Genomic DNA, 23,985 nt, shown 5'->3' on the forward strand with positions numbered 1-23,985 from the left:
ATTAGGACCCAGGTGGCCTGAATCTCATTTCAAGGCTCTCTCCTTCAGCTAAACATAAAGCCAGAGACTTTTTTTTTAAGATTTGTTTAAAATGTATTTATTTGACAGAGAGAGACAGCTAGAGAGAGAACACAAGCAGGGGGAGTGGGAGAGGGAGAAGCAGGCTCCCGGCCAAGCAGGGAGCCCGAAGCAGGGCTCCATCCCAGGAACCTGGGATCATGACCTGAGCTGAAGACAGACACTTAACGACTGACCCACCCAGGTGCCCCAAGCCAGAGCCTTTAAATACACAAATATGCAGAGCACATGTCAGGTTCCCTCTTCCCTCTATGAAGGGCTATGTTTGGGGGGGTTCATGGCTTCATTTGGTAGACTGGGCAGGCTCAGCCCTCATCAACCAAACACTTCCCCCCATAACCTAAGCTGCCACTCACTGGGCCCCTTAATGGAAAATCCCCTTATTACCGGCTGTCACTGCCACCAAAGAGGTTAGAGTCAAGCATGACTGTCATGAGATTTACACAGTGAGACTTTGGTCTCTCTAGCGGTCAAGATCACGCCCAGGTCCATGAGAGTCTGGTGGCCCACTGGGCTCCTCCGCTCTGCCCCGTGACCTCTAATCTCTCTGGGGCTTTCACTTCAAAAACAATGAGAGTTGTAGCAGTTCTTATTTTACAGGAAATAGCATAAAGAAGTACCAATGAAATTAAATGTGCCTGGTAAATGCTTAGAGGTTTTCACATTGAGAAAGGATATTATGCAACTTGTGTTTTCATTTGTCTCTTGTTTTGGAACTTCTCTCTGGGCATGTTGGGCCTGGCACACCTTTAGCGAGCCTATGCAAATCAGCTGGCAAAGTAACAGCTATTCCATCACAAATGTTAAGGGCACTGGCCTCTCCCCACTAGGTGCTGGGGAGATGCACATGGTGTTGCCTTTAAGGAGGTTATAATCCAGAATCCGTTGATTCAGAAAGAACTCAAGGAGGTACTTTTGGTATGCTGTAGGAGGTGATAGAGGTGCAAATAAGTGTGATCTGAGCTAACACAGGCTGAGCTTTACACAAAGCACTGGGGGCTCACAGGGAAAAAAAACTTCTGGTCAAACAGTGAAGACACCAAGGCACTCATCACCTGGGAGGGGGTAGGCTTCATGCTCCACTGAAGGACAAGCAGGTTGCTATGGACAGAGACAGGAGAGAGAAGTCCAGAGGGAGGAAATGGCCCATGTACACAGTGGTTAGTGTTGAACACTAAACAACTGGACCAAAAGCAGGGAACTCAAGCATACTGAGCACCTACTAGGTGTCAGCCACTGTGTTAAATGCAAGTGTGGTGAGGTCCGTGATGTTCTCTTCACTAGAGGGAAAGGACTGAGGCTTGGAGGAGTTAAGAAACTGGCCTAAGATCGCCATAGCCTAGCTCTTTGTGTGCGAGTCAGGTTGGGGCCTGACTTTCAGGGGCCTTGAATGGCAGGTAGAGGCATTTCCCAAGCTGTGGTGAGTCATTGGGCATTTGAGCAGGGACTTGCTGTGATCAGAGCCGGAGCTCAGACACCCACATCCCCACCCTGACTCACTGAGGGTCCCTGGCCTCCCAGTTTGTGACCTAAGCAAATTCCCTTCCAGTCCTGAGATTGCAGGAGGCGGTATTGGTTTCCTAGGGCCACCACAACAAATTACCATAAACAGGTGGCTTACAACAACAGAAACTTTTTCTCTCACAATTCCAGAGGCCAAAATAAAGAAGCATCCTTCCTTGCCTCTTAGCCTCGGGCACTAGCCAGCAATCCCTGCATTCCTTAACTTATAGAATCTCTGCCTCTATCCTCACATGATATCCCCACTGCCCCGTGTTTTTTTCTGTGTGTGTCCAAATTTGTATCTTATAAAAACACATGTTATTGCATTAGGACCCACCCTAATTCAGTATGACCTCATCTTCACTTGATTACATCTGTAAAGACCCTCTTTCCAAATAAGGCCACATCCACAAGAACCTAGGGTTAGGACTATAATCTATCTTTTTGAGATACACCATTCAACTCAAAACAGAGGTCATGACAGGAAATTGCAGGAGTGAGAGAGGAACAGTAAACAAGTCAGACACCTACAAACTCCTGAGGTCACCCTTTGGCCCATGCTGGCCCTGACACCCCTCCTTTCACGGACTGCTTGTCTACGGTGTCTGTCACCCAGAAAGCACCCAGGCAGAAAAGCAAAGGCATGAGAAAGAGGTCAAAAGAAGCGAAACCTTGAGCCTTACAAGGGAGCCTTTCTCATCGGTGCTACCAGAGGCAGGAACCAGACTGGTTTGTCCCCTCTGAAGTTGGAGGGAGGAGAAATCACTAGCCCCTGCATGGTTAGCTTTAAAAAAAAAAAAAAAAAAAAAACCTAGCACCTTAACATTTTCACTTGTGATATTATCATTTGTATCTAATGATGACTGAATTTGCTAGATGGTGGTTCACGGTGCCCTCAGCCTTCACATGACAAGCAGGGCAGATGTCATCTTCTCCCCAAACTACATGGTGAAGGCACTGCCCTGTGACTGCCAAACTGAGCACCCTTTCTGAGACCATCACTGTTGCCCTGTTATGTCAAATACTGGGGTGATGTAGGGTAGTGTGAAGAGGCAGGGAACCTCTCAGGGTAAGAAATCCGTTAAGCACCTCAGTGATCATCCATTCCAACCCCCCACTTTGGAGAATGAACCTACTTTAGAACATCCTGACACTTGGTTATGTAGCCTTTGCTTGAACACCCCTGGTGGCAGGGAGCTCACTATCTTATAAAGCTGTCCACTCCATCTTTGAACCACTCTGATTGTAAGAAGGTTCAAACAAATTAAAACTAAAATTGTGACTCTGTAGCTTCAACCCATGTATTCTAGTTCTGCTTGCCTTGTGTCTACTCAGAGCAATGTTCTCTCCCTTCCCTATCACAGTCCTTCACATAAGTAGAAATAGCCCCCACATACCCTTGGAGTCCCTACTCCCGAGGCTAGTCACACTTCCTTCACCTTTTTCTCATTCCCTCACCATCTAAGTTGACATGCTAACACTTGTTAGTGTATTTATTAGAGTGATTTAAGGGGAGTGGTTAGAAGGCCATTCTGGGAAAGTAGGGTCTAACTGGCGGTGTGGTTCATGGCTCCACCGCTGATCTGAGCTATTTAACATTGGATGAGTCCCTCTGCAGGCTGACAACCACTAAAATTTAAGCTCATAGGGGCGGGGTGTTTGTCCAATACTGAATCCCTGGAGCCTAGCGATGAACGAGTGAATGAATGAATGAATGAATGGGAAAAGCCTGGCACTTTCTAGCTGCAGATTTTAGAGTTGGTCATTATTAATTCTATGTCTCCTCTCCTTTACTTTGCTTCACTTTATTGCAATTTTTTTCCTGCAACTAATTTCTGCACTAAATTTCTGCAACTAAACGTTCAGAAAAATAGGGGCACCTGGGTGGCTAAGTTGGTTAAGCGTCTGATTCTTGATTTTGGCTCAGATCCTGATCTCAGGATTGTGAGATGGAGCCCTGAGTGGGGCTCTGCACTGAGCGTGGAGCCTGCTTAAGATTCTCTCTCTCTCTCCGCTCCTCCCTCCCCCAAAAAGAAAAACAAATGCATAAGGTGGGAATGGGGAGTTACTCTTTAATGGGTACAGAAAAAAAAGTTCAGAAAAATAAAAGTTCCCTTTCTCATTTGACTACCATGGGGAAAAAAATAATTACAAAGTCATCTGTAGGTAAAAGACCCTGGATATTCCATATAAAACTACAAGAGTTGTGGGGAGCACCTGGGTGACTCAGTCAGTTGAGTGTTTGACTCTTGATTTTGGCTCAGGTCATGATCTCAGGGTCATGGGATCAAGCCCCGCATTGGGCTCCGCACTTAGCAGTCTGTTTGTTCCTCTCCCTCTGCTCCTTCCCCTGCTCCCCTGCTCTCTCTCTCTCTCTCTCTCTCTCTCAAATAAATAAATAAAATCTTAAAAAAGAAAACTACAAGAGTTTGGGGGGAAATGCATAGGTTCTAATATAATATATATAGAACCTTGTAGCCTTTATCACCAGAGCAAAAGGTCTTTTAAACTTTTCATTGCACACAGAACGACTTGCACCAGCAGGCAATCAATGTTTGATTGAAGTGATTTAAGTTAGTCACTTACAATAACCACAAATAAAGGGCTGCTAAATTATTGACACTCACTCATGTGTGAGAATCCACCCATTTTCAACAGGGATAAATTGAGAAAGGCAGATAATTGAAGGGAGTTTTCCTTACTGATTGAGTGACTGCAGAGACTGCCAGACTTCTATTTTCACAACCCTCAACCTCACACAAACTGCTTTACTGTCCTGACGGAACGAGGTGCTGTAGAGAATGGGTGAGAGAGAGGAGCAGGGCTGCAGGCTTGCCTTAGAACAGGGTTTCTGCCACTGACCTGTTTTTGGCCAAGGGGTGAAAAGAAAAAACAGAAATTCACCCACTCTCCCTTCTCTCTCCCCAGACAGATATGGAGCCCAGGGAGGCACAGCAGTGTGGAGACAGAGAGCAGAAAGCCACTCCAAAATTTGTTCCTGGGTGTGGGTTTCAGGGTTTGCAACTACATTTGTTTAGCCACGGTAAATCAAGTATTATGCAACTCCATCAATGAGGAACACTCACTCTCTGTTGCTATTTGGAAGCTGGATATGAATCAAAATCAATGCAACCTCCTCCAGAGGTCAGCTGTGCGGAGAATCCTGGCTTCAACAGAAGAGCTCAGCTATGTGGGAATCAGGAGGATCTGACCAGTTTTCAGACACAGACCTGGTGGATGGGCATTTCCACTGCCATGACAAAGTGACGAGAGTAGTTTGGCTGGGTTGTGTTGTTCCCTGAAGTGTGCGGGTGGAATGGCTTCAATGGTCGGAGGGCAAGAGCCTGGGCTAATTCACCTTTGCAACACTCCCCACTTGGTTTGCAGCCAGTACCATGCCCCACCCTTCACCACCACTAGCATCACTCCCCACTCAATCTCACTTTCCTCTCAGTCCGGATCCCATAATCTTATCTCATCAGCACCCTCAATCGCCTTCCTCCTTCTCAGTGAACTGGTCTCATAATCCCACAACATGGATCAATTATACATGTGGATTTTCACCTGCATCATCCAGTTGTTGGGAAAGAAACTGTTCAGCTGTGAAAATTGGTACCCCATGAACTACTAGGCAATGATCTTTCAGCATTATCTCATTTGCTACCTCTGCAGGACAGGGATTATTATTATCCCATTAAACAAATAAGAAAACTGAGGCTCAGAGAGTTCTTTTTCAGTGATAGATTTGAGAAATGTCTTGAGAGAAATATTAGAATTATTTATGTCTTACTTACTTGTCAGCTAAGAATAGTTGCTGCTATCACAGTCTTACAATGTCGGTGTCTGTTTGACTCTCTACTAGTCTCGATTAAATTATCACTTTATTCAGTTAAGATTTTTTGGAGCCCATGGAGGAATGACAATAGAAACCCAAAGGGCTTGCTCTCTCTAAATCTCTGGAGATGACAAAATCTGGAAAAGGAAAAGAGGGTGCAATCCCAAGTTCCTGACTGAGCTCTAGGAATGAGATGGCAGGTTTCTTTATAGCATCTACTGTTGTTGTTAGTAGAATGTAAAAGCCATGTAATCTTACTTTATGAGTTAGTTTTATTTTTAACCACTCAGCTTCAAGAGAATTCCAGGAACTGTCAACTTACTCTCTTCCATGGATCTTTCCCATATCTTACTATGGAAATTTTGCAGTATTTAAAGATACACCCTTTCTATGTTGGGAAATGGGAGAAAACACATTCTGATTCATTCCTTCACTGATCTGCGGTCACTGACTTCCGAAAGCCTTGCCAACTACAACATGACTTTTCAGCAATCCCTTGGTTGTTTCCTGAAGTTCACTCCAACTCAGGTAAGAGTCAGTAGTGAGGTGTAGCCCACCGTGGGCTGCGCAGGGAACCCAGAGATGGGTGGGTGATATAGTCCCAGCTGGTTATGCCCCTAACTCGCTGTGATTGACATTTTAGCCAGTGCAGTGCCTTCCTCTGCACCAAACGGAGCGCACTCCTCTTGCTACTCAAAATGTGGCCCTTGGACCAGACCATTTGCATCGGCCTCACTCGGAAGCTTGTTAGAAGTACAGAGTCCCCGGCGCCATTCCAGCCCTTATTAATCAGAATCTGCATGTTGACGCGATTCCACAGAGGATTTACAGGCATGATCAAGTTCGAGAAGCGCTGGGTTCTGAAATGTGTGCTAACAACCCTCATGCTTCCCTTTTCCCAGGAACATATAAGATAGTTGATGAGATTGGGGTTTGATACCTGACACCATACATATTCCATTTACGACGTGAGCAAGCTTCTTCCTCTCTGAACACGGTAACACTGAGGTGGTTCTCACGATTAATGAAATGTAAGCAAAACGCCCAGCACCCACACAACTCTCACCCAGCATTCCATCTGCCCATCGCTGGAAATTAACGATGGAGTGAACACCAAAAGCCCAGGCCACAGAGTGGAGCCCCTTCACCGTTTTCATTTTAATTATAGGACATATTAATGCAATTCTAAGTAGAACTTTTATGCTTTTTAAATAAAGCATTTAAGTCAGATCCTGTTGGCTTTCCTCGCAACCTTGCCAAGCTCTGGAAACATGGCTCACGCTTCCATTCCGAACTCCCATCCAGGCCGGGACCTTTCTCCCCAGTTCGCAGCTAGGAAAGACTAAGTAAACAAAAACTATTTAGATTCCGGGCTTGAAGGCGTTAGGACCACACCTTGAGAAGCACGCCGAAAACCGGCGCCAGGAAGCAAGGCCACTTGGCGCGGCAGAAATATCCCTCACCCGTGTTTCCGCCTCTTGGCGACAAAAGCAGCTGGGAGGCGGGGCTAGGACCTGGAATACGCACGCCCATGTTTTTCAGGTCTCCCAGTTCCTTACCGGACGTTAAAGATCGACGCACGAATCTGGAAGGTACCATTGTTTTGATTCACTCATTCTATCCAAATTTGAGATATTCCTAGAGATAGCCATAGAAATTAAGTTCTCGGGCCATTTTCATATTTACGTTCTGTAACAGTGGCAATGAGAGATATATGAAGGGCAGTTTGGAGCAAGTTATTCCGCCTTCTCTTCAACTCGGGCCTCCGCTACTTGGGCTCGCTTATACGTCACTTCCGGGCAGCGAGCTCTTGAAAACCGGAACACGCGCGTGTTGTGCCGGCAGGGTTCTCGCGAGTGCGGTGCTGCGATGGGCCGCCGGAGAGCGCCAGGTCCCGGCACCCTCGGCCGGGCCCTTATCCGCCAGAAGACCCAGCGGAGCCGTAACCACCGTCACGGCGACTCCTGGGTAAGACAGCTTATCGTGTTTCTCAGCCTTTCTTTCTGGCTGTGAGAGAGAGAGTCTGAATGCTGGACGCCTGGAGTCAAAAGTCACAGGAAAGTTTTGTGGGGAAAGTGACGCCTAAGTAGGGTTTGGAAAGAGCAGCATATTTAAATTCCTGTCAGGCCGATAAGCAGGCCCTCCTTCTAGCAAGGCACAGGGCACAGAGGTAGAGGCTGGAAAGGAGGGCTAGTGTGACGATGAGGCTGTTGGGAGAGCTTGAAGAATCTTGAATGTAGGGAGCGTTTGAAAGTTTCCGAGCAGGAAAAAACATAAAAGCTACTTCTTTTGGTATTTTTCAAAGAATGAATCCTCCAAGAGTGGCTGGTTGCCACCAGAAATACAAAATAACTCAAATGCTTGCTGCATCCTTATTATTCCCTAACGGTTTCGCTGGAAGATGAACAGTGCATCTCCAAACTGTGGTGAGCTGGCCTAATACTTCCGTGGACCTAGGGATGAACATAATTTCAGGATCCTTGAAAAATGATGAAGTAGTTTGACTTTTGTTTGTTATTCTGACATACCTCTAAGTATTTGAGATTTACTGAGTTCTCAATAAGAACCTGTGCTCTCTGTGTGTGCCACTGTAATACCATCTGATTTCCAGCCATTTTATACGCAGAGTAAGCAGCATATACAGGGCTCCTCCATAGTCATCAAGTCCAAGTTAGTCTAGACATTAGATTACTGATCATTTTAATTGATTTTGAGGGAACTTGTTATAATATAGCCTTTAGGAAGTGGTAGGAAGATTGAATATGAATCCTTAAGAATTGTATTCTAATCCTTACTCTGATTTTTTTTTCCTGACCTGTGGCCTTGCACCAACCACCTACTCTTTTAAGCTTCAGTTTTTTTTATTTATTTGTACTGTAGTGAGCATGTAGCTAGAATAGTGTTTATCAAACTCTGGATTGCGCCTGGGAATTAGTTAAGTAGGTCCCAATCAGTGGTTTTTTTTAACCCAACAGGATAGAACTCAAAATATCAGAGTGTATTACATGTGATAAGGTAACTTTGTTTCAGCATTCTTTTTTTTCCCCATATTATTCTACTTAGTGGCACAGAATTGTATCATTGTGCGTATGGCAGCATTTGAGTCACTGTGTAACGTGTATTTTTTACTGTGGGTCTCCATCAAAAATTTTCAGCTATGTCTGTCAGGATCAGAGAGTCTGGATTTAAATTTATCTCTACCATTCATTAGCAGCAACTATAAGCAAGTTATTTTTATCTATTCAAGACTGTTTCCTCATCAGCAAAACAGAGATACAATAAGATTTATTTCAAAAATTTCAGAAAAAATTAAATAATGAAGTGCCTGTCGTGTTTAAGTGTTTACTAGTTAAATGTTAACTAGTATTAGCATTGACTCTAAAGGGGCTGACACCACCCTCAAGACCACAGAACAGTTAGTTCCTTGGGAGGTTAGAGTTTGTTCAGATGTCAGAACCAGAAGAGAACAGCTGTATTATTACCCTGTGTTTTACTCATAGTTACACACAAGTGAGCTCAATGATGGCTACGATTGGGGTCGTCTTAATCTTCAGTCAGTGACTGAACAGAGCTCCCTCGATGACTTCCTTGCAACTGCAGAACTTGCAGGGACAGATTTTGTAGCTGGTAAGTTGTTTATTTCTGAGTACACATGACACTGGTCACCCTTCCGTCTTTGCTGACTAGATGCAAATTTGTCTATTTGGAAGTGTTTTTGTGGACCCTAATAAACTCATAAATGGGCTGTCTTTAACCCAAACGCAGATATCCCAGAAGAGTGTGGGAAGGTCTAATCAAGTAGAATCAAGCTGTGAAGTACAGAATGTGTCACAGTTTTAAAATTAAGCTCTAAAAAAACCTTCAGAGTATACATTGTATCAAATTCAAGAAACTGAATCTCTTGTAGGAAAAAGACCAGTCAGCATTATGACGGGCAATACCAGAATTTTCCAGAAAATGTTTTCTGATACCATTGTTAGAAGCCAACTCCCTGGGCCTGCTGTTGTTATGTGGGCAATATGAATTGTATTTTAAAGCACTTGTTGACACAGTATAGTGAATTTTCCATGCATGTAATTTGTTTTAGTCACTGCTCTCCCATGTTTTTTGGTATGTGTCTTCTGAGCACTTAGAAAAGTACCTGGCACAGGTAGCATTATAAACTATTTTTATTGCTCTTTTATTATAAATGTTATTGTGCTGTTTAGCAAATTCATTCATTTATTTAAATGCTTTTATTGGGCCCCAGCTACTCTCAGGGATTGCATTGGCTACTGAGAGTATAGTGTTGAATAAGATAACTTTGTTTCTGCAGAATTTTTAGGTGCTATGAAAGAAGTCTGTAGCAAGCAATGGGAACATAAAAGATGTAGTTAGTACTCATTCTGTCTGAAGGATGACCAGGGCCAGTCAAGGAAAGCTTTATGCTGGGGCTGAGTCTGAAAGGATGAGTAGATGTTAGGACAGGTGAGGTGACCCAAGACGATATACACAGGTGGAGGACTCAAGCTAACATGTGAGCAGCAGCTTACTTTATTCAGAAAATGGTTATAAGTTGGTCTTGCGGGTGCTTGAAGTACACAGGGACAGGTGTGATGAGCAAACACGAGGGAGGCGGGCAAGGGCTAGAGCCTGGAGAGAATAAGGGCTTTAAAGGAATCTTTTGAGAGGTTTAAGCAGGTGTCAAATGTGATTTTAGATTTCATTGTTTTGAAAGATCACTGATGGATTTTGAGCAGGAATGACCAGTTACATTAGTCCAGCAAGAGAAGCAGGCAAGACTGAAATAGCAGTAATAGAAGAATGGCACAAAGGATCAGAACAAGATTAATAGGGACATGGACTAAACCAGACCTTGTGGAAGGGGGTGGAATAAGTGCAGAAGAGTGAGGAGTGTTAGAGTTTGTTCTATTCTTTTGAGAATTGCATTCTTTTAAGATACTTGACTATGGCAGGAAGAGGTGTGTGTGTGCACGCGTGCTTATGTGTGTAAGCATTAACATAAGGTTAATACCAGCGTGTGTATAGGTTATGGGGTGAGAGCCAGCACAGAGGGAGAGGTTGAAAATACAGCATTTGGTTTCACAGTATCAAAAATTAAAAGTGCATGTTTTATGACCTGGTGTTTCCACTTTTTAATACCTATGCTAGAGCAGTTATTTTAGTAAGCATCAGAATTACCTGGAAAACAGATTCCTGGGCCCCTCCTCTGGAGATTCAGTAGGTGTGGGTTGAGCCTGAGAATTTGTATTTCTGACATATTTTAATAATGAACACTTGGAAACAACCTAAATGTTCAATAGGTGGAAAAAATGGCTAAACTGTGGCACAGACACGCTATGAAATACTATATGGCAGTTAAAAAGAATGAGGTAAATTTGTGGATACTAAAGCGAAGGATCTCCATGACCTGTTACCACATGAAAAGACCAAATTGTGGAATAATGCATATGTATGGTACCGTTTGCATTAAGAAAATAATCCGACCGGGGTGCCTGGGTGGTTCAGTTGGTTAAGCGTCTGACTCTTGATTTCAGCCCAGGTCATGATCTCAGGGTCTTGAGATTGAGCCCCATATCAGGTCCTGCACTTATCAGGGAGTCTGCTCTAGATTCTCTCTCTCCCTCTCCCCGGAAAAAAATAATAATCCAACCAATCCCTATATCTACGTGTATATTAGGAAAAAACTTGGAGGCCTACACATTTAATCAATAATCTCCAAGGAGGGAAGTGAGATTGCATAGGTAGGCAGAAGATTGGGAGTTGGTCAAAGAGAATGTATGCCTTTATTGAATTTTTTTAAAAGTGTTTATGTATTGTGTAATTAAAATTTTTTTAATTTTTAGACACATGACGGAAAATAGAGATTAATGAGGAAATGGAGCAGAGTTTGAGTCTGGAAGGAGATGAGAATAGAATGGGGTCAAAAGGAAGCTGGGATACCATCAACCCGTCCAAAAACACTCATTCCCTCTCTCTCTGTCTCTCTCTCTCTCTCTCACTCACACTCACACACACACACAGGTAAATTTGGCATGCGATCTGTAGGGTTCACAGAGGTCTCTGGTTTGTACATGGACTTGGCTTTTTTTTTTTATTCCTTTGAATTGTTATATAGCATTAATTGTGGGCATTCATCATAAACATCCTACATAAATGATGGCCGTGTAGTAGTTCACCAGTTTTTTAACTGGAGGGAGTCTCTTTGCTGAATCTTTGCTTCCCCACCCATTCCCATTGGATGATAATTATTCCCCATATGTAAAATGAGATTGGTTGTACTGAACTTTTACAGTCCTTCCCACTCTTAACTGTTTCTGTTTCCTTGAAGTGCATTCAGCATATGGAGTTTTATAAAATTAGTATTTGAAAAAATTTTTGGCCTTTTGGAAGCTTTAGTAAAGATTTTTTTTCTTTCATTCCTTTTTTGGTAGATAACTTCACTTGGAAATTATTTATCCAAGGCTGGAGTCATCTACATCAAGAAAGCTCAAATTCTGTTTTAGATGCTGCATTTTTAATTTTCCAAGTAATGACCAATATCCACTCTCTAGATTGCCACATCAATTACAGTACTTTCTTTTCTCTAAACAGAGAAGCTTAATATCAAGTTTGTGCATCCTGAGGCTAGAACTGGGCTGTTGTCTTTTGAGGAAAGCCAGAGAATTAAGAAACTCCATGAAGAAAACAAACAGTTCTTGAGTGTACCACGGAGGTGAGTTGAGCAAGAATGTAGAACATTGGGGCGCCTGGGTGGCTCAGTTGGTTAAGCGACTGCCTTCGGCTCAGGTCATGATCCTGGAGTCCCAGGATCGAGCCCCATATCGGGCTCCCTGCTTGGCAGAGAGTCTGCTTCTCCCTCTAGCCCTCTTCCCTCTCGTGCTCTCTATCTCTCATTCTCTCTCTCTAAAATAAATAAATAAAAATCTTAAAAAAAAAAAAAAAAAAGAATGTAGAACATTACAAGGCATAACAAGACTCCTGAGTATAAAATTTTTCATTTGGTGTTCTCTCTTTTCCTGTTTCCTTTTATCGCTGCCATTATTAAATCCAAATCTTCTGTTTTATTTTGGTAACTCACATGTAATTCTTTTTCCCTCTATGATTGTTTCAGACCAAAGTGGGACCAAAACACTAGTCCAGAAGAACTCAAACAGGCAGAGAAAGATAACTTTCTAGAATGGAGACGTCAGCTTGTCCGGTGAGTGTTAGAATATATGAAGATTTGTCTTGAAGTTCTGAGCCTGGCATTTTGGTGTGTTTGCATTGCTATTTGCATTTTGAAGGCTTGATTCTTTTAAAAAAGGAAATAGTAGATTTCTTCTTTCAAGTGCAAATTCTGTGTGTAACCAGCATTACTGGGTACGTGTGCATCTTTGCACAAAGATGGTAAATTGATTACTACGCTCCATTCCTGGCCTTCTCTCCTTCATACCCTTCTCTAGCCATTAGTCACTCTGGAGTTGATCACTGCTCTCTTGAACATTCTTCCAGAAGGAGGTGTGTGGGAAAATGTCATTTTGTGGGATGAATGTCTAGGGCTTAAGTAGCTTAAGTATAAAATTTCAAATTTGATTTTCATGATGACTCAGAAAGTAATAAAAACAGTTTGATAGTTGATATTTGTGTATTTTTTAATGCAATGAATTTGAGTGTTTCTACTACTTGAAACCTTTGATTATAATCTGGCAAAGATAAAAACTTTTCATTCTAAAGCCAGGCTAGAAGAGGAACAAAAATTGCTATTGACTCCATTTGAAAGAAATTTGGACTTTTGGCGCCAGCTCTGGAGGGTGATTGAGAGAAGGTAAGTTACCATTTTCCTTTGGTGTAAGGAAGACATTAGTGGTGTTAGATTAGATTTGGATGTTGATGAATGCTCATAGACCCCGGGGGCTGGGGTGCTCAGGGATTAAGCTATGCAAATGGCTATTGAGGATTATTATAAAAACTGAAAGTATAATGCTATATTTCTTTCAAAGTATAGATTTTTTTTGTTGTTATTATTAGGTGAACATGCTGATAAGCATGTAAGAATGGTGAACGTTTTCTGTAAGATGAGTTCTGAAGTACCTACAGTTATTTTAGCAAATGTCTGTTGATTCCTATTGGAAATATGGAAAATACGGGTGTGAAAGGGGGTAGATGTCTGCTTGCAAAGAGAAAATACATTGTAGGGAAGGCATCAGGGGCACAGGAATGAAGCGCAGTCAGTCTTTGCACTCAGATGATCAGTCCTTGGTAAATCCAGAGTGTGATTCCTGCTGTGTTACAGATAGAAAGGCGGTGGGCCGAGTTATAACAGAGAAAGGAGCAGCTGATGAGTATTGGGGGAATCAAGGAGTGATTTGTTTTAATTGGAATTAGTGGTAATGGTTGCACAACTTCGCAAATATACTAAAAATTACTGAATTGTAAACTTGTAAAAGGGTTAATTTTATGATCTGTGGATTATATCTCAATTTTTTTTTAACTCACTCACATACCTTCTCCATCCTGCTCCGGCAGGGGCAGAGAGAAGGCTATTGGGCTGGGATATGGGGAGGTCAGGGTAACAAGGCAAATCTCTAAGCCTGAAAAGTGTAGAAGCTTGCTGCTGATTCCCAGACTCTGTGCAGGCCCCTTTGATTCAGTTAGGCTTGAATGAGGCTTGGGAAGACCCATTGATTCTCCTGGGGAACTTCTGTGGAGCACAGTGGATCTCTTCTTCAGGGCCTCTTGAGCAGTTGAAGATGTGTACTGCTGCTTCCAAAGAGAAATGGTAACAAGGTTTAACATAATTGAAACCTGGCCTTGGAATGCCCCCATCTGCATATTTAACAGTATTGTTTTGTTTTTCTGTTCTTTTGATTTTAGGTTTTCTCCTTCCTGTATTGTCTGTCTTTCCTCTCTGCTCCTTTTTTTTTCTATTTATTCTGGTTTCTGACTTTTATATAAGAGGCCTTCCTCAGATATCAAGTGATGTTTGTTGTCTGTTCATACATTTTTAAAGATTTTTATTTATTTATTTGAGAGAGAGAGAGAGAGAGAGCGAGCACCAGCAAGGGGGAAGGGCAGAGGGAGAGGGAGAAGTAGGCTCCCCACTGAGCAGGGAGCCCGATGCAGGGCTTGATCCCAGGACTCTGGGATCATGTATGACCTGAGCTGAAGGCAGATGCTTAACTGACTGAGCCATCCAGGCACCCCAGTGTGGTCATATTTAAGAATGAAGCTTTATAAAGTTGATTGACAGGACGACCTGTTTGGGTGGAATTTGCCATCTGGTAGACTTCACTGTACAGGACCAAGTAGGTATCAATTTCATTTTGTTGGAATACCCCAAGATGTTAGGATCTGTAGGGGTTTTCCCTGGAGCCAGTCAGTTTCTTAAAGAGAAGAATGGTCTTCTGCCAAGAACATGGCTAAATGTGGTGGTATATTGCAAAGGGGTTGCTCATTTTCACCATTTGGTATGTAGACTTGTTTAAGCCCCCCTTTTTCAGTATGGCACCTTTTCCCCCACCTGTGCTTGAGGTCCCAATTCTTCAGCCTCTCAGGTTCATTTTCTCCATTATAAACCGTAGCCTTCTGCCATTGGGATAGGAGATTGAGGGGGTGTAGTTGCCTGCCTGGATGGAATAGGGGAGCAGACCTAAGAGCTCCTCATTCAGATTGATTTCAGTCCTACACTTCACCCTTGCCTAGAGACCTTTCATCTGACGCTTCTAATCTGCCTCCTCGGGGCTGTGGAGCATGAACAGGCTTGCTTCTTGACTGGGCTACCATGTGTCAGTTGCTCCTGTGTCCTAATGAGCTTCAGAGTTTACTTTCATTTTTATAGGTTTTGAGAGGGAAGCATATGTGTTCTTTCTTTCACCTTTGACAGAATGGCCCTTTACACATATTTATGTCCCTAAATAAGCAACTGGTTTCTCCAGAGGAAGCCTGTACTTAGAACTCCTCACTTCAGTTAGTTTACAGTGTTACTTGCTCTGTTACTTTTATTATGAGGTATTTCTCTGTTTGTAAAAGAGAGTATGTTTGTAACTTATATATAGTTTATATCACATGGAAGTGGATCTGAATTACATAGAAATATTATTAATAAAGTGACTACTGCCAGATTTTTTAGCAGGAAATATTTATTGATGTGTTCGGTACAGCAGATGTCTCCTGTTTGGTAACAGGCTAGCTAAGCCATCTGCCTTTTTAATTTCAAGCGTAGTTATTGGAAAAGGTTTGATGTATGCCCTGTCATTTGAAATGCAGGAAGCTGCTGGGGCACTGAGGGCAGAACACCATATTCCAGGAAGATAAGGCACTATTGTACCACAGGAGCCTTTCCTGGTACACGGTCAGCGCTGTGCTCTGCAGCCTCGAGTAGCACACGAAGCAAGCGGTCTTAAGTTTGTCTTTTCTTACTGGTGTCTACTTGTTTGTGGGTAGACCTGATGTTTGTGGACCTTGCAATTTTTTTATTAGGCTTTGTCCACATTTTGCAGTCATTGTTGCGTTTACTGTTAAATCCTTACAGTTTGAAAGTGGTAGATATTACCTTAAGGAAGAAATACCGGGACCCACTTAATTAGAGAACTTAATTTGTCATTAATTAGCAAGGCTGTGAGTTCCTATGAATCACAGTATTATGCTGGAAATTTAACTATTCTGAAAGAAAATGCACTTTGATTGTCAAAGCCCTGCCTTAAATAGTAAGCTTGATTTAATACATTTTCTCTGTCTCCAGCCTAGTTGCATAAGCATTACTTCGGAACAGGCTAACCAGACACGGCTTTTTAGGAGACTGCTGTGAGCCTGTCTGCCGCTCATTTCCTTCCAGTGGCAGCTGGCCCTTAGAGCATCTCTCCTAGCCACGGGGGCAGAATGAAAGGAGGGTCCTCCCAGAGAAGTGGGAGATTTATTCTTGAAGCGCTCGGCTGCTCTAGTCCCCCCTACATTTGTGAAGGCTCTGAGGAGCTTGTATCGGCTGCAGAAAGTTTTCTTATTGCTGCATCTTCTGTGTGACGAAGGAAGTTAGACTCCTCCTTCCTGCTTCGATGTGGCATCTTAAGTTGATATACTCCTGTTTCGTATTTTAGCCATCTAAACCTGTTTTTGGAACTGGTGGATGATGATTTGCTAGATGTACGCTTTGTCTCATCAGCCCTGGGTTTATCTAAGATACAGGCTTTGATAGTGGCAACTATCAGCAAGTGATTCATTCATTTTCTTTTGAGGCCTGAACACCAGTGTAGATTAGGTCCTAAGTACACAGTAGACCTCACCTTGGAGTAAAGTATTTGGAATAGTCTTTTTGCCTCACCAGGAGAGTTTACTAGAAGATACAGCTGAAGCTTTAGCAGCGAAACATCAGAGGCTCTCTAGTACATGTAACAGCAAGAAAATGTTATGGTTACAAGCATGTCCTCTGGTCCAGACTGACTTCCCATTCCAGCTCCATCACTTAGCAACTGGTGACCTTGGACAAGTGACTTCACTCTCCTAAGCTTCTAAGCTTCAGTTTCCTCATATATAAACTAGGGATAATTGTACCTTAAAACGTTAAGGGGTGCCTGGGTGGCTCAGTCCTTAAGCGTCTGCCTTTGGCTCAGGTCTTGATCCCAGGGTCCTGGGATCGAGCCCCGTATTGGGCTCCCTGCTCAGCGGGAAGCCTGCTTCTCCCTCTCCCACCCCCCCCCGCTTGTGTTCCCTCTCTCTGTGTGTCTCTTTCTGTCAAATAAAATTATTTAGAAAAAATTGTACCTTAAAACGTTAAATGTGTCAAATGCTTAATATGTGGAAAGTGTTTGCTATTGTCATATGGTCATTGTTTCACTTCACAGTGATTAGAGTATCTCACCTTTCTTTTTCAGTGATATCGTGGTCCAGATAGTAGATGCTCGAAACCCACTCCTGTTTAGATGTGAGGATTTGGTAAGTGAAGTGTGACAATTCAAATGCGCAGTCCTTGGAGCCGCAGTGCGAGGACGGCATCACTGGTAGCCGTCACTGTGGGCAGGCGTTCGGTCCTCTCCTCTGTGTTGAAGGAGACCCCCCTCTCCTCCCAGGGGCAGGTGCATGCATACTGCTGCTGTTTAGACAGGTGTCTTCCCTCGAAAACAAGTATTTCCATCTGTAGGAAGGGCAAACACATGAATTTTCTAGCTTTTAGTTTAGAAGCCAGTTTGTTAATAGACATTTGCCAGTGTTTCTCATTTTTTAAGAGACGTCCATTGAAATAGCATTGTGCTTATTAGTCGCATCTTACCCACACTGTGAGGTTCTCTCCCCTCATACCTTACTTATCATCCCCTGTGATACTTTACAAGCGAACTAAGTTTGTAAAACACCAGGGGGACTAACAGTTAAGGAGTGAAGACTACATGAAATAATGTAATACAGGTTTTAAATTAATAAAACACTGTACACATGTGAAGTATTCCTATTAGTGTTTGAGTCCATAGTAGTAATAGTACAGAATGTTTTTTTAAAGATTTTCTTTATTTGATAGAGAGCGCACAAGCAGGGGGAGCGGCAGGCAGAGAGAGAGACAGGCTCCCCACCCAGCAGAGAGCCCAACATGGGGGCCAATCTCAGGACCTCAAGATTATGACCCGAGCTGAAGGCAGACGCCCAGCCGACTGAGCCACCCAGGCGCCCAAGTGCAGAATTTTTTTTTTTTTTAAGATTTTATTTATTTATTTTGACGGAGAGAGACACAGCGAGAGAGGGAACCCAAGCAGGAGGAGTGGGGGAGGGAGAAGCAGGCTTCCTGTGGAGCAGGGAGCCCGATGCGGGGCTCAGTCCCAGGACCCTGAGATCATGACCTGAACCGAAGGCAGATGCCTAACGACTGAGCCACCCAGGTGCCCCTGAATATTTTTAAATCCACTGGTGAGGGACAGTTTTAATACTGAAACTCATACGAAGTCAGCTTTTATACCTCGGGTGTGTTTCCTAATGAAGAGCTGTGGCTGGGAATTAATTTCAATTACTGGGTCTTATTTTTCTTTTAGACTTCAAAAAGTATTTTTTACGTGAAAAGATGAGATTTTTTTTTTTTTTTTAAGACTTATGTATTTACTTATTTGACAGAGAAAGACACAGCGGGAGAGGGAAGGAACTCAAGCAGGGGGAGCAGGAGAGGGAGAAGCAGGCTTCCCGCCGAGCAGGGAGCCTGATGTGGGGCTCGATCCCAGGTCTCTGGGATCATGACCCGAGCCGAAGGTAGATACTTAACAACTGAGCCACCCAGGCGCCCCAAAAGATGAGATTATTACTGGCTATCATCACTTGGCTGAAAAATAGTCCCTGCTGGCTGACAAATCTCCTAGTTTTGCAGTTCTTAAACTTTTGTGTAAAACAATTCAGCGCTATTCAAGAGAGGAACTACATTACTTAAAGAATCTATTATACTTCGACAGGGTAGGAAAGCATTTCCTTTTACCCTTTCTAATTCTTTATGTCGGGAGTATTTCTAGGTATATATGATTTGACTTTTTCAGAGCTTGTTGAGAGGGTCAGTAGAATGTACCAGGATGAAAAATCTTTAAATTAGGATTGACTTAAAACTGAGCATAGTAAAAACTTTTAGTACTATATGGGGGCTTTCAATATAATTAGCCCAATTTTTACTTGTTTGAAGAGGCCTGTCTAAATACCTTTGTCTTGCCTAGGAATGTTATGTGAAAGAAATAGATGATAATAAGGAAAACGTCATTCTGATAAATAAGGCAGATTTGTTGACTGCTGAGCAGCGGAGTTCCTGGGCCACATACTTTGAAAAAGAAAATGTGAAGATTATCTTCTGGTCAGCTTTGGCTGAAGCCATTCAGCTGATTGGTGACTCTAAGGTAACCTCTGGGGGACTTTGTCAGGTTGCGTTTCTGGGAGGAGGATTTCAGTTCCTGGTTAGTAAGCATTGTTTTTTCTTATTGAAGAGTTATGGGAATCCAGGGCTTTTGTTTGTTCCCTAAATGCTCTGATAGTAGGATGACCCATAGAAAAATGAGTCACAAGGTTACTTTCTCTGGTGTCAAATAATCTGACATCTCTGGGGCTCTGTGGTACACACTGATGTTAGCTATAATTTTTAATTTTTTTAAAGTTTCAGTAGGAAATTGTATAGGAGGTTTCGTAATGACTTTATAATTGTTTTTAACAGGAGGCAGGTACAACCGAAGCATTTACCTCTACCTCTCAGGACTTGATTAGAATCTCTTTTGACATTGTTTTCAAAACAAATGAAGTAACCCTAAAGATATATATATACCATGTTATCTTGGTTTATTTGTTTTATTTTTTTAAGATTTTACTTATTTTTTGAGAGAGAGTGAGCAAGAGAGCACGTTGGGAAGGGGAGAGGGAGAGAGAGAGGGAGAAGCAGACTGCCCACTGAGCAGGGAGCCCAGTGTGGGGCTCCATCCCAGGACCCTGGGATCACGACCTGTGCCAAAGGTAGACACTTACCTGAGCCACTCACAACCCCAAGATCAAGAGTCACATGCGCCACCCACTGAGCCAGCCAGGGACTCCTGGGGTTTATCTTCTAATAAAAAATGTAACTATTAGCTAGTAATAACTATGAAGTTGCTAGTAGAATCTTAGAGCTGAAAGAGACTTAAGTAATACCTTTTCTCCTAGCCTTTTCCTTTTCTCTTCTCGTATCTCTGTCAACCATCTGTAGACTGTTTTGTATGTTGAGCTGAGTGCCAGTGAATACAATGCCCTCCCCTTGATGAGCTCACAGGTTAGCTCTAACTATGAATTCCTTCCCTCACCTTCAGGGCAGACAGTCACATAATCTCTCTGTTATTTATCTGCGTTAAATGATAAAGACCAGGTAGCTCACTCTTTCTATCTACATTTAGAAAGTTCTTCAGTTCAGTGAAGCTAAGTCCGCCTCCCTAGCCTTTGATCTGAGGACTCTTCCTTTGTCCCCTTAGTTCTCTCTGTGTATATTTTCTGGTGTCCTAGTCATCATGGACAGAATATCTGGGACACTCTTCATCTCAAGTGCCTGTCTGCCTATGTCTGGAAACACAGTTGGTGTCACTTAATTTATACGTTATATATTCAGACGGGTGATTATTTCTTGTGATCAGAATACTCCCAGTAATTCAGTTTTTTTTTTTTTTTAAGAATTTATTTATTTGACAGAGAGAGACACGGCGAGAGAGGGAACACAAGCAGGAGGAGTGGGGGAGGGAGAAGCAGGCTTCCTGCGAAGCTCCATCTCAGGACCCTGGGATCATGACCTGAGCCGAAGGCAGACGCTTAACGACTGAGCCGCCCAGGCGCCCCATAATTCAGTTTTTGTTAATTCACCCCATTTCAGAGGAGCTGTGTTATGCTCTTAGCTCATTTAACCTGTGAACAATGAAATCCCTCAAATATTTTTTAAAAAAGAAAAGACTTAGCAAATCTAATCCCATATTTACAATGGAAAAAGTTTTTTATTTTGTATTTCTCTCAATTTAGGACATACAGTTACTCTGAAATATTGTTAGTGATTTGGGGCTAAGATAGGGAATTCATTTTGGTTGTACAGTTTGCTTTTCTCTCCTAGCTTTGAATCTGCCAATTTTATGTGTTTGTCCTTCTCTATATTCTTTCCAGTCATTGATAACATTGTCAAACAGATTAGGACCAAGGGGAGAGCTCTGTAACCTTTTGTGAACTTGCTAAGCCCTCTGTACCAAGCATTTTGATGTGATGAATACAGATGTGTTCACAAGGATACAACAGTAATAATTGTTCCATTGTTACTATTGTTAATAAAAACTAACCCATGAAAGCTTATTCTGTGCCAGACATCACTGTCCTAAGCACTCTATACATTGTATTCATTTAATCATCTTAGCAGTGAGTATAAGTGCTTATTATCCTCAGGTAGTCTGGCTTCATGGCTTGTCTTCTTAACCATTATTTGTTGTTTCAACTCTTTCCTGGAAACCAATGTTTTACTGAAGTTTTTTTAATAAATATTTATCACTGTTTTACTTAGCCCGGTGTACCAACCCAATAACGATCAAAATGGGGAAAAGATTAGTTTCTACATCTGTGGTATTCCCTGAACTGTTAACCAAGTAGTACATTGGTGACTGTCTTTCTAGGGCTCACCAGCAATCTTGTAGACTTGCTCCCATACCCAATTCTGAGTTCACAGGGAGTGGTTACGGAAGATACTGTTTCTCCCTTTTTAAGTTAGCCATCATTTACTTCTCCCAAGTCTTCTGAAGTATCTGCCATTTTTCATGATTTCCCAAGACCAATAACCAGCTACTGTTGTGATATCATAGCTGGAATCACATCTGTCATTTGAGTATCAAACACGAATTTATTAGAAATAGTTTGATAGTCACTGTTTTCTCACCTACCTGAAATTTGGTTTTTCCTTTTACAGTTGTTTGATCCCTTCTTATTTAAAAAAAATAAAAGTTTTCAAGCTGAATACTTCGGTTTTCTCTTAGCCATCTGTTGCACTGTGTTTGCTCAAGGGATTGATTTTTCCTTTCTTTTTGTTTTTAATATAACTGGCACAAAGTCCTTTTGTTGTCTTTAACATTTTTACTGAACCTAAAGTGCTTCTAGTTTTGGTTTTTTTAATACACATCCACATTCAGTTCATATTACTGTTTTCTGTTTCTTTCATATTTTGAAATGATCCAGAAGAGCTCACAGTGAAGACACACCGTCTTCTTTACATTTATTGCTCATTTCTCATAGAAATTGCTTCCAGTTCTGTGGTTCTATTATAAGCCATGCTGCCATGTTTCTTTTTGACCTGCCAGGTTTGATCATGAAATCATGTCTATCTTCCCTGACATTTTCTCTATATCTCTACTTTCCTAAAATTTAGGATACTTGTTTAACTGAGTTCATTGTGTCCTGTTCTGTGACGGTTACTCATTCTAACACTAGGTAATTTAGAAGTGATACAAGGTTTGCATCACTTCTAAATCCAGACCTACTCACTCTTGTTAATTCAAATTAGTAATACTGTAAATTGTCTTATTTTTGCCTTAACCATCAGTAGGAATTCAGAAGAATTAACACATCCTTGAAGAGTAAATGATTTTTATCTTTTTCTTTGCATATGTGAATAATTTTCACACGTGGAGTTTTGTTGCGTCTGCATTTCATCCAGAGGAAGCTGTGCTCCACAGTGCTTTGATTTATTAAAGGCAATTATAAAGGAATAGCAGTTTCCTTAAACATGCAAATCACGGTCTTTAAAAATGCAAATGTGAAAAGAAACTCAAATTATAAACCATGCCCTTCTTGCTTTGTGCAAAGAAGAGAATGTTAAATATTTTATCGTTAATGAGAAATGCTTTGTTCTGCAGCCTGGTGCAAAATGAATGTACTGCCAAAATTCAGCTTGACACATGTCGGACTTTTTTAAATGCTTGCTTTTTTTAAAGATGTATCTGTTACAAATGTAATGCATATTTTGTACAGGGTCCAAATAATACAGAAATGTCTAAAGTGAGGTCCCCAGAGGGCACCATTGTTGATAGTTTGTTGTGTCCTTCCACCCAAAGACTTACCTTGTCTCCCTGTTTTCACTTTTTCTGGTCTCCTTCGTCACTTGTGTTGTCCTCTGTTCATCTGAGATAACCAACTCTGAGTACATTCACTAGAGTGAAAGGTGCCGTTGTTACACACTTCTGAGCTTTTGTGGTTTCTGTCCTCTCTCCAGGAACAAGCGAACGGGGGTGCTGGAGAAGCCAACACAGCCGAGTCTGAAAAGTCCAGTTGTGATAAGGCTGCGGTCCCACACAGTGAGCCCAGACATCTCCCAGACTGCGGTTCCCTCTCACTTAGTGACCTTGCCCCTAGCGATGAGGACCCCAGTGAGTATGAGGACTGTCTGGAGGAGGAGGAGGAGGAGGAGGCGTGGCAGACATGCTCCGAAGAGGACAGCAACCCTCACAAAGAGGCCTGTGGCCAGGACCGGCAGACAAGCTGCACTGCGGATTCTGAGGCTCAGGGTAGGAAGCCCCTGCAGAAGGAGTGCACACACAGTTTTAGCCACCTGGTATCAAGGCAGGAGTTGTTGGAGATCTTTAAGCAGCTGCACACTGGGAAGAAGGTGAAAGACGGACAACTTACAGTTGGACTGGTAAGATGAAATAGGTCCTAAGATTGTTACCACGTGGGTACCCTTTTTTTTTTTTAAGATTTATTTATTGGAGAGACACCTGGGTGGCTCAGTTGGTTAAGCATCTGCCTTCAGCTCAGGTCATGATCCCAGGGTCCTGGGATCGAGACCCGCATCGCGTTCCTTGCTCATTGGGGAGCCTGCTTCTCCCTCTCCCTCTGCCGGCAGCTCCCCTGCTTGTGCTCTCCCCACCCCAACAAATAAATAAAATCTTTTAAAAAAGATTTCCTTATTGGAGAGAGAGAGAGCACAAGCCCCGGGGGTGGGGGGCAGAGGGAGAGAGAATCCCAAGCGACTGCACTGAGCATGGAGCCCAATGCGGGGCGCGATCTCAGGACCCTGAAATCATGACCTGAGCCGAGACCAGGAGTCAGACGCCCAATGACTGCACCACCCAGGTGCCCTACCACATGGGTACCTTTATTTC

The 23,985-nt window shown here is 42.6% G+C and overlaps 1 protein-coding gene across 2 annotated transcripts in view; it reads left to right on the forward strand.

The window, feature by feature from the left end:
* The first annotated feature begins 7,225 nt into the window (after positions 1-7,225).
* Positions 7,226-23,985, forward strand: part of LSG1 (large 60S subunit nuclear export GTPase 1) — a 31,545-nt gene continuing 14,785 nt past the window's right edge. The window contains exons 1-8 of one of the 2 annotated variants that reach the window (XM_073895277.1): positions 7,226-7,384; positions 8,917-9,043; positions 12,011-12,131; positions 12,531-12,617; positions 13,137-13,223; positions 17,266-17,326; positions 19,069-19,245; positions 23,097-23,519. In XM_073895277.1, coding sequence (XP_073751378.1) covers positions 7,286-7,384; positions 8,917-9,043; positions 12,011-12,131; positions 12,531-12,617; positions 13,137-13,223; positions 17,266-17,326; positions 19,069-19,245; positions 23,097-23,519 — 1,182 coding nt within the window. In that variant the 5' untranslated portion in view covers positions 7,226-7,285. The remainder of the gene's footprint in view (positions 7,385-8,916; positions 9,044-12,010; positions 12,132-12,530; positions 12,618-13,136; positions 13,224-17,265; positions 17,327-19,068; positions 19,246-23,096; positions 23,520-23,985) is intronic. The other variant, XM_025876442.2, reaches the window with a different exon arrangement.

The sequence above is a fragment of the Callorhinus ursinus genome, unplaced genomic scaffold (genome assembly GCF_003265705.2).
Source record: "Callorhinus ursinus isolate GAN/ISIS: 27379988/994484 unplaced genomic scaffold, GSC_fseal_2.0 scaffold1, whole genome shotgun sequence".
In the NCBI taxonomy this organism is placed as follows: Eukaryota; Metazoa; Chordata; class Mammalia; order Carnivora; family Otariidae; genus Callorhinus; species Callorhinus ursinus.